This window comes from Mytilus trossulus, unplaced genomic scaffold (genome assembly GCF_036588685.1).
Source record: "Mytilus trossulus isolate FHL-02 unplaced genomic scaffold, PNRI_Mtr1.1.1.hap1 h1tg000138l__unscaffolded, whole genome shotgun sequence".
NCBI classification, from domain to species: Eukaryota; Metazoa; Mollusca; class Bivalvia; order Mytilida; family Mytilidae; genus Mytilus; species Mytilus trossulus.
In genome coordinates this window covers 1,277,748-1,295,280 of record NW_026963302.1, presented here as the reverse complement: position 1 = coordinate 1,295,280, position 17,533 = coordinate 1,277,748, and the positions used below count along the sequence as shown (strand labels likewise).

The 17,533-nt window shown below is 32.3% G+C and overlaps 1 protein-coding gene across 3 annotated transcripts in view; it reads left to right on the top strand.

Moving 5' to 3' along the window:
* LOC134700386 (multiple PDZ domain protein-like) overlaps nt 1-17,533 on the top strand; it is a 157,490-nt gene that overhangs the window by 754 nt on the left and 139,203 nt on the right. For all 3 annotated transcript variants that reach the window (XM_063561770.1, XM_063561769.1, XM_063561771.1), the window contains exons 2-4: nt 3,062-3,123; nt 5,712-5,927; nt 11,153-11,447. In XM_063561770.1, coding sequence (XP_063417840.1) covers nt 3,108-3,123; nt 5,712-5,927; nt 11,153-11,447 — 527 coding nt within the window. In that variant the 5' untranslated portion in view covers nt 3,062-3,107. The remainder of the gene's footprint in view (nt 1-3,061; nt 3,124-5,711; nt 5,928-11,152; nt 11,448-17,533) is intronic.

Sequence of the window (17,533 nt, the reverse complement as noted above, 5' to 3'; positions counted from 1 at the left end):
TTTCAATATAGGCCAATGTGTTTTAAAGTACAAAAATGTACCTCCTGAACAAACTTTATCTCTAGATTTTATCCTGCATAATGATACATGTCAGGAAGATGCTTTATGAACTTGAATAGCACATTGATACAGACCAGCCCCTCTATTATGTCCATCTGGTAAATGACACCATAAACATGATAAAGGGGTGCATAATTTATGAACTTTTCTGGTGATGTAATTTTAAGGTAGTCTATAGCTCTATTACTGAATTAATAATGATGATTTCCTATTCATAACTATTTAGGTTCTTCTTTACCATAGTAGATACATGTGTACACTTAAGCATCTTATCATTACAAAGCTATTTGGTCAATCAGGAATATGAGTCACCTTCCTATTGTTGGTCAAGTATTGCAAAAACTAAGGTCATCAGTAAAAGAGGGGAAACAGATAGCAGAGGGACATTTAAACGCATAAATCGAAAATAAACTGATAATGCCATGCCTAAAAAAGAAAAAGACTTACATAAAAAACTATAATTCACAAAACACAACATAGAAAAGTAAAGACTAAGCAACACCAACACCACCAAAAAATGGGGGTGATCTCAGGTGGTCCTGAAGGGTGAAGAGATCCTGCTTCACATGTGGCACCCGTCATGTTTCTAATGTAAGAAAAAAACTCCACTAATAGGTTTAATTCGGCGGGTCACATTCATGAAAAGGAAACAGGATTGCAGTTACTACATACATGTAAGGGTTATATCCACTATCATCTGTGAAATGGATCTTCCATTAAGATCAACCAACTTCACCATGTGGAATTCTTAATTTTTATAATAACTTCCTATTGCATGTTGTGAGCAGCAACCCTATATCAAGTAAATTGTGATAGGAAATACAAGCCCTTGAATATAGTATCAATTAGGTGATATATATTACTTCATCATCAGGTGGAAAAAGCGTCAATTTTTACAATTTTTTTTCCCTATTTCTTGACCCAAAAGACCCAGTGATGCTGAAACAGGTATTCAGCTGTAGTCTGCATGTAGAGTGTATCCCAGTAACCAAATTGACCCCAAAAGTTGTAAATTGGGAGTGAAACTGACCTTGGTTTAGCAGTCTAAAAAAGTTCATTTTGACCAAAAATACAGTTTTTGTTGATTTTTAACTTCAACTGAACCAGAATCCGGAAGTAGTGATTTCCTATGCTTATTTCAGTAATAATAACGATCAATAGTTGTATGTCTACAGGTTTGCACTATTTTTGAAAGTTTTAGGCCTCTGAACTTTCTGTGTAAGACATTGAAGGGAAGCCCACCCATGCAGTAAACCTACGGTAGTTTTCGTCCCGTTTCGATTTTCCAAGTCCGTATTTGAGCTAAAAATGCAATTTATGCATGAGAAATATGATGGATAAAATTGTGAATGGAAATGGGGCATGTGTCAAAGAGACAACAACCTGACCATAGAAAAGCAACAGCAGAAGGTCACCAACAGGTCTTCAATGTAGCGAAAATTTCCCACACCCTGAATCGTCCTTCAGCATGTTCAGCTGGCCCCTAACATGCATAACTTTCGAAATAAGTAACGTAAAGTTGACTTCTAAAAGTTTGGAACGCCATTTGAGCCAAATGACCTGGGTTTGGGTACTCCCGTCATATGACGGTCACAGCATGGTAAGGGTTAACGTAATGTTAGACTGCTACATGTATTAACAATGTATTTTCCACCCTTGTCCCTTTTTGTAACTCTGGATTTTTCATGAGTTGATGTAAAATATATTTCAGATTCAGAAGCAACTAATTCTTTGTCATGACTGTACCCCCCCATCCCAAACACATGTACAAAATGTATACAATCAAGAATTTCTGATAAATTGTAGTTGAACATCATACATGTAGATAGAATAACATGTAGTAATAGATCAAACTCCTTATATATTTGTTGTGCTGATTATACATTTAATACAATGTATTAAAAATTGATTTACTTTAAAGATATACATTTAATACAATGTATTAAAAATTGATTTACTTTAAAGATAAATTTTTTATTGAATATTATTAAACTCCTTGGTTATCACAATAAAAATACTCAAATGCAAACACTAGAAATTTTCAAGCAATTGAGTTTTGTGGAAATGAAATATATTGCATTCTAATATGACGTCCTTATTACGCTTTGTAAACAAAGCCATGTTCTAATGAGCTCAGCACAAAATATGTTTGACACATGCCCACGAACTTACTGTTTATATTAACGTTATTTCCATCTTTATCCATTAAAATATATACATTTAAGCAGCTAACATAAACTTTTATTATATATTTTTATAAATCAACATATAATAACCCTGCTTGTAGTTTTTAAACTTATCAAATATGAAGTGTAATGCACAGAAATCTCGGGGAGGAAACGGGAAAAGCCACCCTCTGACCTCTGATCATGCTGATTTGAATTTGGCAATGAGTAAAAACAACCCAATTTTTTCAAATTTTGACAAATTTATAAACATGATAGAATAATGTGAAAGTCTCCAGAGCTTTTGTTCACAATGTATTGCAATAAATTATATAGAAAAGTCCATAAAAATCATACAATTTGTTCATGAAATTGAATGTCAAATAAAAAGTTATTCACAAAGATTTACATAAAATGCCATACAATTTCTTTCTTCCAAGTTTTGCACACCACAATGGTGTCCAAAGTCAAGTGATATGACAATATACATGTACATGTATAGATCCATGCATGATAAGATTATAATTAAATTATTAACTTATACAAAATATTGAAGAAACATTAAAGTCATTAATATATCATGTTTGACAAATATTTTTTTGTGAGATGATTATTTCTTTTCTAAATTCAATAATGATGATGTTACCAAAAGGAGGATTGGACTGGCTAAGCAAAATAAACATGTACACAGTGTCACATGACATCAAAAATACATTGTTACTAAGCTTGATCTATACATTTGTAATTGAAACACACCCAGAAGCCTACATCCATGTACCTTTTCATGTTTATATACACAATGTACATTGTATGTGATTTATTTTGTTCTTTTTCAGATTATTATGGTAATTTGAAGATTTTATCCACCAGAGAAAATTTAAAATGTCGTTAGTGACAGGTGAGTTAAAAAGGATTAGATATGCACTTGTCATCAAAAAGTTTACGCATATTACATTCGATCAACACACAGTGATTCTCCAGACCTGTATGAGGCTATGAGCTATCCTCAGTCAGACAATGTTTTATTTAAAAACAGTCATGTCTTTTATTGGTTTTTTTTATGAAAGAATATTTCATCATTGGACAAGTCTAATAGGGATAAAAGTCCTTAAACTATTTCGTTGTGTTGCTTACATGAATTTTACAAATGGGTGATTGCTTAGCTGAAATCTAAGCAATAGTAAGTCATGAAAAATTGCATAGCAAACATAAGCCTGTCCCAAGTCAGGAGCCTGTAATTCAGTGGTTGTCGTTAGTTTATGTGTTACATATTTGTTTTTCATTCATTTTTGTCGAGCCTGCAACTTTTGTTGCAGAAAGCTCGACATAGGGATAGTGATCCGGCGGCTACAGCGGCGGCGGCGGTGTTAGCTCACTTCTTAAAAGCATTATATTTTAGAAGGTGGAAGACCTGGATGCTTCATACTTTGTATATAGATGCCTCATGTTACGAATTTTCTGTCAGTCACATGTCCAATGTCCTTGACCTCATTTTCATGGTTCAGTGACCACTTGAAAAAAAGTTAAGATTTTCTGTAATGTTGAATTCTCTCTTATTATAAGTAATAGGATAACTCTATTTGGAATGTGCGTACCTTGCAAGGTCCTCATGCCCGTCAGACAGTTTTCACTTGACCTCGACCTCATTTCATGGCTCAGTGAACAAGGTTAAGTTTTGGTGGTCAAGTCCATATCTCAGATACTATAAGCAATAGGGCTAGTATATTCGGTGTATGGAAGGACTGGATGGTGTACATGTCCAACTGGCAGGTGTCATCTGACCTTGACCTCATTTTCATGGTTCAGTGGTTATAGTTAATTTTTTGTGTTTTGGTCTGTTTTTCTCATACTTTAAGCAATAGGTCTACTATATTTGTTGTATGGAATTATTGTAAGGTGAACATGTCTAGCGGACAGCTGTTATCTGACCTTGACCTCATTTTCATGGTTCAGTGGTCAAAGTTAATTTTTTCAGTTTTGGTCTTTTTATCAAATACTATACGCCATAGGTGAACTATATTAAGTGTATGGAAATATTTTATGATCTATATATTAGTCACGCTGGTTTTATTTGACCTTGACCTCATTTTCACAGTTCATTGCTCAGTGTTAAGTTTTTGTGTTTTGGTATATTTTTATTAAACTATAAGTATGAGGTCAACTATATTTGTTTTATGAAAGCATTGTTAGCTGTACATGTCAGCCTGGCATGGTTCATCTGACCTTGACCCCATTTTCATGGTTCATTGGTCTTTGTTTAGTTATCTTGGTTAATGTAACGTTTACATTGTATGTGTCAGTTGTAATAAAGCTTTATACTTAGGACTATCAACATAATATCAATGATTAGTTAAGAAGGCGAGATATTTCAGTGTGTGCACTCTTGTTTTACATAAATAAGGCCGTTAGTTTTCTCGTTTGAATTGTTTTACATTGTCTTATCAGGGCCTTTTATAGCTGACTATGCGGTATGGGCTTTGCTCATTGTTGAAGGCCGTATGGTGATTTATAGTAGTAAATGTTTGTGTCATTTTGGTCTTTTGTGGATAGTTGTCTCATTGGCACATCTTCTTTTTTATATTAAAAAAAATCTCAGCTTGAATAATAGTAAAGTGTCATAAAATTTCTTGTTGCAGTACAAAAATGTATGCTTTGGACAAATTTCTGTGATAGGTTATTGAAAAGTTTGTTTTCATTTGTTATCATGGTTATGGTCATGGTCAAATGACATTTTCGTGCTGATCAATTGCTGCAATTATGGTGTACATGAATGTAAACTCAAGCAGTTTTCTAAATTTTAAAATGTGTTGTCAGTGTAAATATTATTCATACATCAAATAGTATTGAACAGATTATCAATGAATCATTGATTTATATGGTGTAATATCCATAAAACATAAATCAAGCTATTTTGTGGGTAATCTCTTCTCTCATGCAGTGAGACAAATTACAAAATAAATCTAGCTGATACATATGAAAAATGATATGATTTTATGATGAGATACATCACTGGCAGTATCTGACAGAATGAAAAGCTGAGGTTGTGACATAGACGTCACATAGGCTATTTTTCTAAAGCATGTACAATGTATTATTGTCCTGTAGAACATAGAAGTGCAATTTATGAACTGTTACAATGGTTTTGATTTATCAAGTTGTTGAGATAAAATATAAGTTGATCATTATTTGGTTTGTATTGAAACCTCTGAAAAGTACAGTTGTACATGTATAACATGTGTATAATAAATCAGAAGCAAACAAACACCATTCAATTCTGAAGATCTTCTTTCACTTATATAGATACAAAGAATTTATTGAAGAAAAGCAAGTCAAATTTCAAAACGTAACTTGGTCTCAGCACTTCAGACAATGTACCCAATGTATAAAGCAAATATTTGTACTGGGTCAATGTTTTCAGTCTGATGTATTTTTATTATACCAAGTACTTGTTGGAAGTTTTAAAAACATGTTATACATATTTTGCAGACACAGATCAAGCTTCAGGATTCCTGGATCATTTACAGAACAAGTTACGTGAGCAGGGGGACTACACAAAGGATGATGACATTACATCAATCCTGTCGATGCTGGAGAGTCCATTGTTTAAACAGCTCTTGACTCTACAAGAATCACTTCATGAACTAAAGCAGGTCACCAAAACCTACCCTGTAACAGAGAATGCATTTGAAATCTCTAATTCAGGTAAAGAAATACACTGTATCTTTTAGAGTTATTTTCATAGGGTAGAGAGAGGGGCTTCGGTGGCCAAGTGGTCTATGTAGTTCTACTACTGTGATCATTATTATTTGCCATTCAACACTGAGGTTGAGAGTTCAAAGACCGCTCGTGTAAGTGCACTCTACTCTAATCTTAATTGACTAGGATTGTCAGTTTTCCAATCAAAAGTTGTTGTTTTATCCAGGCCCCTCCCCCTTTCCTCCACCAATAAAAAGTGGACGCCATGAAATAGCCCAAATATGGTGCTTTAAAGTGGCGTTAAACACAAACAACCAATGAATCAATCATGGTGTAGTGAGGTTTTTCCACCTTATGCAACATAAACTGATATAGTCCAATTGTAGGATTGAATAGTTTAATACTTCTCGTACCATTGTACAAATGTATCACTGGGGTAAATATAATGACTGTAACTGCATTCACGGTCATCCCAAGATGTCGGATGAAAAATTAGGTCAGTTTTTTTATTGTCTGTTAAGGTGTTTCTACATCATTTTCTTTACAAAGCTTACTTTGATACGATGTAAATTTATAAAAGATTCACATGGAAGTCACAAACCTCTACCGAGGAACGTGTATAAAACGGGAATTTGGATTTGAAAAATTCGCTAGGATGACCGTAAATCGTACTCGAGATGACCGTAACCGGATTAGCAATTCATAACAAGGCTGACCGTAATTGGTTAAAAGATGACCGTAAATTGTTAAGGATGATCGTAACTTTTAAAGGATGACCGTCAATTCTAAGAAAAATTCATATTTGTTTTCATAACTGTTTGTCGAGTTTTTCTCAATAGGGGTTCGTTTAGCGGTTATAAATATGTTTTATCTATTTCTTTTCAACTATTTGCCGTATTTAGAGTTTATGACAATGATAGTAAATTGCATATTTCTCATATAATTAAATATTTAAGGAATGACTGTAATATTTTTTTCTGTCTATGAAGAAATAACATAAAAAACTTGGTGCACACTGAATAACGCGCGTAGCATGTTATTTAACAGTGTGCATCACATTTTTTATGTTATTTCGAATAGACAGAAGAAATATTAGTCATTTCTTATAATTCAATTCTAAATGCCATTTTAAACCATAGAAAACCATGAAAAAACGTTGATGACGTCACGGTCACATGACTAAATTATGTCTATGGGCTCATAACAAAATAACGTAAGCCAATCAGAAGACGCGTTACATCCAAAATTAAATTATTTATTGATAACAACGTTAAAATTTGAATACAAATCTAATATTTTATTTTTCCAATCAGAGTCCCAAAGCGGGACAATTACCAATAATGAAAGTATATGCAACAAACATTGAAAATTATATAACGTGACAGATATTATAATAGACAAATGACAATAAATTTGTTCATCTGTATAGGAGACACCAATTCAAGGGACGGTGCTGTAGAATATACAGTTGATTGTGATAGGCAATAACAGCAATCCTCTTCGTGTCAGAAGCAGATGAACAAAAATAAATAGAGAAACTGAATCCTGTCACTTAAAAAATATTTTTTTTAAATAACAACAATAACTAATTTTGCGAAACATGGAATACAAATCTGCTATTTGCAGTGTTTAACCAGGAATATACACAACTCTTTTCATACAGTTGAGTTCTCACAAGACAGCAGCCGTAGCAATTTCTCTTGGGAATTTAGGTTAATGAAATTGGAACATGATTCAGATGTGATATAAATAGTGTCTGTCTTCGTTATATTTTGTGCAATAAAAGATAAAATGAACTTCATTTTCAATATTACCAGAATTACATTGCTGACATACGGTCTAAGGTTTGGAGGAGTATCCTGGTATCTTTCTATTTTAATCTGCAAATGGTGAGATGACACCCTCAATTTTGTTAATGATCTCCCACGCTAAAATGTTGTTATGATATTTATATAGATACTTTTTGAAACCATAATTATCCTTAACTGTCACATAAGTGCGGAGCTCTCCTTCTGATTTCTTGGTCAGCTGATCCTTCCAAAATTTGTATGCACGTCTCTTTCAATATTTTCCTGATGGTATTATTTGAAATATTTTCCCCATCATTTAGATTCGCAAAACCAGGAAGAGTTTTTAAAATGTGTTGGAGAAAGCTATACCATGACGATTTATACTGAGAATATAGAGATTTGAATGCTGGTATGCATCTTGTAATAAAGGAAATTATACTTATTTTTTAGTCTAAGCCAATAATTCAAAACAGACCTCACTAATTAAAAGTACAGTGGAAAATTAAAATAAGGCTGCAAAATTTGTGTTTTTATTTGTGCCGACCAGAATGAATTTACAAAATTTACTGTGTAGCTTTTCCAAGTTAAATTTGAATACATTTTATCCATGCAAATTAGTTGTTTCCATATCTAAATTTTGCTATCAAAGGATTGAATGAGCTCCAAATTTCACTTCCATATAGAGGAATAAGCTTAATAGCATACTCAAAAACATGCATACAGTACTAGTTTTTAAGGATTTAGAGATAATATGCCTATTAATATTTACATGGTCTAGAGATTTTTTGCAAATAGTTGGGAAGGTCATTGATGAAAATCTTAAACAGGTTAGGACTTATGTTATCTCCTTGTATAATTCCAAACTGTGTAGGGAAGAATATAATACAAATTGACAGCGATGCGACGAAAAGTTGAAGAAAAAAAACATTGATTAAGCATAAGATTATCCAGCGAAATCAGATTAAAATCTTAACATCTGCCTTGAAATATACAAACAGTCCATTGACAACACCAGATCCGATGGAACTGCAAAATGTATTCGGCATTCAGTTGGTTTGACTGAGATTAAACCTTTCGTAACAAATGAAAAGCAATATGTTCAGTAAATGTTCCATTAGATAAGGATTTCAATACGGAAATGAAGTCTTCGTATCGCCCTATCTCTTTTAGTTTTGCTTCAATATTTGGCAATAGTTCATAATTATAAAAAAAAGATGTGGTATAATTGCTAATTAGACAACTCTCCAAAAGACAATTCTCCACTGGAGACCAAAATGACACAAAAATCAACAATTATAGGTTACCCGACGGTCTTCATCAATGAGCAAAGTACATACCGCATAGTCAGTATAAAAGGCCCCCTAAATAACAATATAAAAGAAATTCAAACGAGAAAACTAACGACTTAATAAAGTTCATTTTTAATTCCGTTGGACACCCTTCTTGGACATAAGCGCCACTGACTTTAAAATTGGAGGAACATCTTTTGAATGCTATAGTTAGTTCTTCTAAATTTATAATTTGGTTTTCACTTGTATAATTTAGATTTTTTACAGGTGCCCTCCAATAATATATATGCAACACTATCATGCAAAGCAGGTGCAACATATATACACCTGTTTCCTTGGGTTATACGTTACATGCAGGTTAAAATGTTTACATAGTAAGCACATTGTCTACAAGATAGCTCATGTTCAAAGCTAGCAAGATTCCTCTTTCATTCGGATACGATTTAATACAGTTGGTGGAATATGTATTTGAAGCAAGTCTTTTTTGAAGCAAGTCTTATTTTCTTCTACCTATCGGATAATGCAGTCTTATAAATACGTTTTATACCAACACAATTAATTATTTGATACAAAAAAGGTAATACAAATACGGATATCTATTAGAATCGATGGTCATCCTTTATAAATTACGGTCATCCTTTACAAATTACGGTCATCTTTTTATCAATCACGGTCATCCTTGTTTTATGTTATGGTCATCTTGAAAATATTTTACTTGCGATTTACGGTCATATTAGCGATTTTTTCAAATCCAATTTCCTGTTTCATACACATTTCTCGATAGTTATATGTGATTTCCGTGTGATTCTTTTATACATTTACATCGTACCAATGTATGCTTTGTAAAGAAAATGCTTTAGAAACACTTAAACAGACAATACAAATACTGACCTAATTTTTCATCCGACATCTTGGGATGACCGTGAATGCAGTTACGGTCATCAGCTTTACCCCAGTGAATGTATATAGTTTTTGCAAAAACAGAAAGATTTATATATTGCTGGACACTTTCTCCTTAACAGTAAACCTAAATGTCAAGACATTTAAAAAATGCAAATAAGTTATACATGGAATTTTACTACTACTTCTTTAAATCTGTCAAATCTTTATTCCTGTCATTGCACAATAATGGAACATTTTTTTCATGGTATTAAATTAAATTCCAATCTGATTTCAAGAGTTGCCACTTCAAAATTTTCATTCATACAAAATATTCCGGTCTGGCAGTCATATGTTAAAAAGATACCAGTTGTAGATAAGTCTATTAGTAAAAGATTATTGGTAATGTTAGTATCAACTACATCCTCATAATATAACCAACCAAAGTTAGAATGGTGATTAATTTCGACTTAGTAAAGTTTTTCTGTCAAAATTTACATCAAAATTATGACATTATATATCACCTGTCATTTTAATGTGAGAATGTAATTTCTGGCACTTTCAGTTATTCATTTTCTCATTTTGTAAAATTCAGGGTAGATTTGTAAGATGAAAATATAGTGTATGCCAATACACATAGTTAACAGTGCCTGACTGGTTTAAATATGTGTACAGTATATATGTAAGGGATTTGTAAGATAGTAATTAAGTGACTAAGTGTAGAAGAAAATAGATACTCTTATCTCTTGACAAAAGACAAAGGAAGATAACTCTGACTCTTAAAATTTTATTTTGCATTTAGGTCTAACATTTGGATTCGATTTATATACGTTGTAAAAGGAAAACATATATGTGATATCAACATGAAACTGCATCAGTTTGTACATCAAAATATATATGTCAAAATTCTATTATGATCAAATTGTTTAAGTTGATCTTTTGAGGTGATGGTTTATGTGACATGTACAAAATACATATAATTTTATAAAAAATTGATGTCAGCATAAAACTTTATCAATGTAATATTGTAGATTTAAACAAAAAAAAGTATGTGTAGTTTTATTACAAGGTTAAGGGGTCACAGTTCTATATTACATTTTTGTACATTTAAACTTTGTTATTAGTGAGACATTCAACATGCCTAATGAATTCTCATTTCATAGAAGCATATAATGTACATTTTATAGTCATTTGCCTACTTTAAGAGAAAATATTAAAAGAAAACAAAATGTATTATAGGTTTTTCAAGTTCAAGTTAAATTTTTCTTTACAGGAGAATTGATCTTAAATGTACCTCCAGATGGAATCACCAATCCTAGTTTTAATGATACGACTGCTGACCATGATACTTATGCTGTTTCTGAGGGACCTATTGCCATGCCTAGTTACGATGTGGAATTCCAAAGGGCAGTTGAAAGATCAGCTCAAGGGAGAGAAGTGGAGACTATCAAGTTATTTAAGCCAGAGAACAGCAGCTTGGGATTCAGTGTTGTTGGGATGAAGAAGAAGGATAATGCTGAGTCTGGAATATTTATACAAGATATACAGCCTGGTGGAATTGCTGCAAGGTAAGCTATTTATATAGAATACTGCAGAATACAAGATATACAAGATATACAGCCTGGTGGAATTGCTGCAAGGTAAGCCATTTATATAGAATACAAGATATAAAAGATATACAAGATATACAGCCTGGTGGAATTGCTGCAAGGTAAGCCATTTATATAGAATACAAGATATACAAGATATACAAGATATACAGCCTGGTGGAATTGCTGCAAGGAAAGCCATTTATATAGAATACAAGATATACAAGATATACAGCCTGTTGGAATTGTTGCAAGGTAAGCCATTTATATAGAATACAAGATATACAAGATATACAAGATATACAGCCTGTGGAATTGCTGCAAGGTAAGCCATTTATATAGAATACTGCAGAATACAAGATATACAAGATATACAAGATATACAAGATATACAAGATATACAAGATATACAGCCTGGTGGAATTGCTGCAAGGTAAGCCATTTATATAGAATACTGCAGAATACAAGATATACAAGATATACAGCCTGGTGGAATAGCTGCAAGGTAAGCAATTTGTATAGAATACTGCAGAATACAAGATATACAAGATATACAGCCTGTGGAATTGCTGCAAGGTAAGCCATTTATATAGAATACTGCAGAATACAAGATATACAGCCTGGTGGAATTGCTGCAAGGTAAGCCATTTATATAGAATACTGCAGAATACAAGATATACAAGATATACAGCCTGGTGGAATAGCTGCAAGGTAAGCAATTTGTATAGAATACTGCAGAATAAAGATATACAAGATATACAGCCTGGTGGAATTGCTGCAAGGTAAGCCATTTATATAGAATACAAGATATACAAGATATACAGCCTGGTGGAATTGCTGTAAGGTAAGCCATTTATATAGAATACAAGATATACAAGATATACAGCCTGGTGGAATTGCTGCAAGGTAAGCCATTTATATAGCATACTACAGAATACAAGATATACAGCCTGGTGGAATTGCTGCAAGGTAAGCTATTTATATAGAATACTGCAGAATACAAGATATACAGCCTGGTGGAATTGCTGCAAGGTAAGCCATTTATATAGAATACTACAGAGTACAAGATATACAAGATATACAGCCTGGTGGAATTGCTGCAAGGTAAGCAATTTGTATAGAATACTGCAGAATACAAGATATACAAGATATACAGCCTGGTGGAATAGCTGCAAGGTAAGCCATTTATATACAAGATATACAAGATATACAAGATATACAGCCTGGTGGAATTGCTGCAAGGTAAGCCATTTATATAGAATACAAGATATACAAGATATACAGCCTGGTGGAATTGCTGCAAGGTAAGCCATTTATATAGAATACTGCAGAATACAAGATATACAAGATATACAAGATATACAGCCTGGTGGAATTGCTGCAAGGTAAGCCATTTATATAGAATACAAGATATACAAGATATATATAGATTCTTACATTGATACCAGTGGATTATCGGATTTATCCAATCGAGATAGTTAAATTATCAATTTTAAAGTCCGAGCCGCCTCGGCGAGGACTTTAAAATTTATAATTTAACTATCGAGATTGGATAAATCCAATAATCCACGAGTAACTATGTAAGAATCTGTTTCTCTAATGATTAAAAAGACATTTTCTTTTTTTGTTAACCGAAAATCCCCTTCGAGTGCCTTTCACATTGCACGAAGTTGTCAATTTCATTAGCACCTGTTATCATATTTTGATTCATTCAGTTAGCTTAAAAGGTCATGACCCTCAAAATCATCCAATGATCTTTTGAGATCACCAGCAACCACACGTTGATTAAATTTTTTTTATACAATGGGTTCGGAAAGGGATAAATTTCCATAGAGTTAGAGAAACAAGATATACAGCCTGGTGGAATTGCTGCAAGGTAAGCCATTTATATAGAATACAAGATATACAAGATATACGAAATATACAGCCTGGTGGAATTGCTGCAAGGTAAGCCATTTATATAGAATACAAGATATATAAGATATACAAGATATACAGCCTGGTGGAATTGCTGCAAGGTAAGCCATTTATATAGAATACAAGATATACAAGATATACAAGATATACAGCCTGGTGGAATTGCTGCAAGGTAAGCCATTTATATAGAATACAAGATATACAAGATATACAGCCTGGTGGAATTGCTGCAAGGTAAGCAATTTGTATAGAATACTGCAGAAATATTGTCACTAATGGGTTCTCAAATTCTATAGATTTTGTGAGAAAAGGTAAACCACAAATTTAAGTGTTCACAGAAGTACACATTTTCATTAGGCTTGTAAATGGATCTGGGCTGATCTTTGAATTCAAACATCCATGAAAATACTAATAATCCTTCACACAGGAAAAAGTAATATTCATGAAAATAAATGAATTGCTGCAAGTTAGTGGAATTATATACGATACACACAGTCTCATGACAAAGTAAGGCATTCACACAAGATATGCAGCATAGTAGATTTTCTTCAAGGTAAAGCATTCAAAGAGAGAGTTCAGCCTCATGGAATCTTGCAAAGTAAGGGATTTATCCCAGATATGCAGTATAGTAGTTATCGATTTGGTGCAGGGTAAGGTATTCATTCCTGACAGGACAGAAAACCTCACATTTCACCTGTTTCTAAGCCATTTACAAATAGATTTTATATGCTCGGTCAATGTATAGGTGTTCTGAATATATTTAATAACACAAAAATAAGAAAGCTCACTTTTGTTTTAAAAATTGAACTTCTTCTGATACTATGCATACATTACACTCAAGCATCCTCTAGATTGAATAAGGCTTTTCAAGTTCTTCCTACATGTATGTACAAAATAAATACAAGCATTAAATCATTTGTAGGACTATTTTTATGTCTATTCCAAGTGATGCAGCATTATGAAAGGTTTAATTTACCATTGTCTGTCAGTACATCCCAAAATTGGTTGCTGTTCTCTCACTGTAGTTTGCCTCAATCAAATGTTCTTCAATGTACCACCAAAACACAGATCAAGTTCAAATTTGGGTGGCATCACTTTTATTGTTTCATAATTATGGAAATTTGTTGTTTTAGCACTCTTAACTTTACTTTGCCACAACCAAATGTTCTGAAACTTATATTCAATACTTATATGTTATTACCATGGAAAATGTTCTTGAGTTATGTCCCTTTAAAATACAAAAAAATGGTGACTTTGCTGTTTTGCACTTTTAACTTGACTTTGACACAACCAAATCTTCTGAAACTTATTTGCAATGCTAATTACTACCAAAAACAGTTCAAAATTGGGTGGTGTCACTTTTTCCATTCTTGAGTTGCATTCCTTTATACATTTGTACCATAAATGGAAAAATTGGTGAATTTTCAGTTTCCACACTCTAACTTTTCTTTGCCTCTACTAAATTTTATGAAAACTCAGGTGGTGTTTAACTGACATCATTCTCAAGATGGCTAATAACTGGTTGTCATAGAACAATGAGAGCACTCAAAATACCCAAGCAAAATTTCAAAGGAAACAAACATTAGTAGGTAAGAATTAGTATGTTAACCTTGCATATTTACCAGGATAGGGGCATATGTGCCCCATGGACACATTCTTATAGTGCCATATAATTTTACCCTTATTTGTCATTCCTTCATTCTGTCATTCTGTCATTCCATCTTTCGGTTATTCTGTCATTCTTTCATTACGTAACAAACAGTTATACAGATTCTTTTAAATGCCTTCACATTTTGAGCTGATTTTGAGTATGTAAGTTTACTATGATTCAGTTGACGTCTGGTTCTGCTCCACTGATTTGTGACTAAATCACTGACTTTGAACTTTGAAAAGTTCGTGGAAAAAAACAGATTTTTATTCTCAAGTTTCTACCAAAAGTTGCCTCAAGCTGTTTTTGCGAGTACAGCCATTAGTGTCGTCCTTTCATATTTACTGTAGTTTTATTTTGAAACCTTTCAAACTTTCTTCAATATCCATATAAAAAAAAAATAGTTTGATTAAAAAAAGTTAATTTTCAAAATGACATTCCTAAATTATAGCAAATAAAATGCAAGTACAATCTTCACACCAAATATTAGTTCTTATTTTCTATTGATTGGTCATTTACACATGTTAAAGGCAAACCTCATTTACCTTAGCAATCATCATTAGTTCTATTCATGGTAGATAAGTGAAGGACTCTTCAGCAAAGTTATAATCCATAAAAAGTAAATGAATTATGGCTTCATGTTAGCTAAATAGAGCTCATGTTTTCTCTCTGCAATTAATTGAAGAAGACAAAGTGAAATCATACTAGTAAAAGTGGTTACACAATCTTGACAATTTGGACATTTCAATGATTTCATGTATTTCCATTTTCCAGAGTAACGTCCCCTGTCAAGGGCATTTGACTGTACTTTAAGCTTAAGACATTTATTCAGAAAAAAAAGAAGTAAATTTATACTTTATATTTTCTTGGTGAGAAAGTTTTTTCTGGACTATACTTTGTAACATTTCTATTTGTTATAATTATATTATTAAAACTGAAATGGAAATGGGGACAGTGTAAAAGAGACAAGAACCCCAACAATGATCAGAAAACAGCTGAAGGCCATCAATGGGTCTTCAATACAGTGAGAAAATCCTGCACCCGGTGGTTTGCTTCAGCTGGTCCCTAAATAAAATGTGTACCATAATTATTGATCAACATATGAATATTTATAAATGTATTGATAATCATTGATATCAGTAAATGTGGAATAGATTCCCAAATTACTTGTCAGAGGCAACCAACATTTGATCTCCAGTTTTGAAAGACATTGATGAAATTTTCATGACAAGTTTGGCAGATATAATTTTTTTTCAGATTTTGAAACAGTGCTTGTATGTGAAACTAATGTTTCCAATAAATAATATTATTTAATGGATTTAAATAAAAATCATCTAACTTATTACTTTAAAAAAAAAAAAGATTTGAATAAAAGGAGCAAAATGATTACTGTCCAGTATTTTAAAGAAGGTATTTTAAGAAAAAAACCATAAACAAAATCTTATGTTATTTGAAACAAAGTCAAGGGGTGCATATGTTTTTACCCTTATTCACAGTATCTCATGTTTCATATGAAGTTAAGTATTTATATAATAGGATTTTTAGTGACCTTAATTCTTATTTATAAATTGATACTATTTATATAGGCTTAGTATTCAGCATATTTTAAAATTATTTTTTTTATATTTTCTGTGTAAATTTTTTTTATTATTAAAAAATCGTATTGATAATATTATACAGTATTTTCTACAGTAAAAAGAGGATGTTAAACATATGTTTTAAAAGTGTTATTTGTTATCTTTCCTTTTCACAAGTCATTTGTTATTATTTTATTGTCCAACAAAACAAATCAATAAACTATATTTTAATCAGATGTGTTCAAGTTTATGAATATTAGGTTATATTGGAAAACTTGAGTTACTCCCCTTGGTTATTGCTCTTCATCATTTATCAATCAATACTATTGATCAGATGGACTTCACAGCTGTTCGGCTTCTGTCTGTCCTTTTATATTGTATTTATCTATTAATTTTTACAATTTTATTGACGGCATAAAATTACCATTAAATCACCAATTTCAAAAGGGAAAATTGGAAATAAATTAACAGGCGTCAATAAAAATACGGGTCTATTTTATTTGTCCTCAAATAAAAAAAAGTGAAATTGACACAATTTTCTATCTATTGACAGTTGTAGCATGATTATATCAATAAGAGCTAAATGTGAATGTTACACATTTAGCATTCCTGATCAAAAGACAACTATGTTATTGATTCGATATTGGAAATCTCAATACATGTTTGTGTACACAAAAGGCAGTAATAAGAACAGAGCTTTCCTAGTCCTCTCTCCGAATCAGTCTGTTTAACACAGATTATATTGGGAATGAGAGTTAACCCATTAACCGAAGACAATCATTTCTCCAGCTACAGTTGAGTGTTTTAATTAAATTAGATGATTGGAAAATCTACTGTTTTTCATCAATGTGTCAGCTAAATTTAGAATGATTGCCAGGTTGTAAAAATTTGAGCATTTTCCACAGTCTGTTGCAGGCAGACTT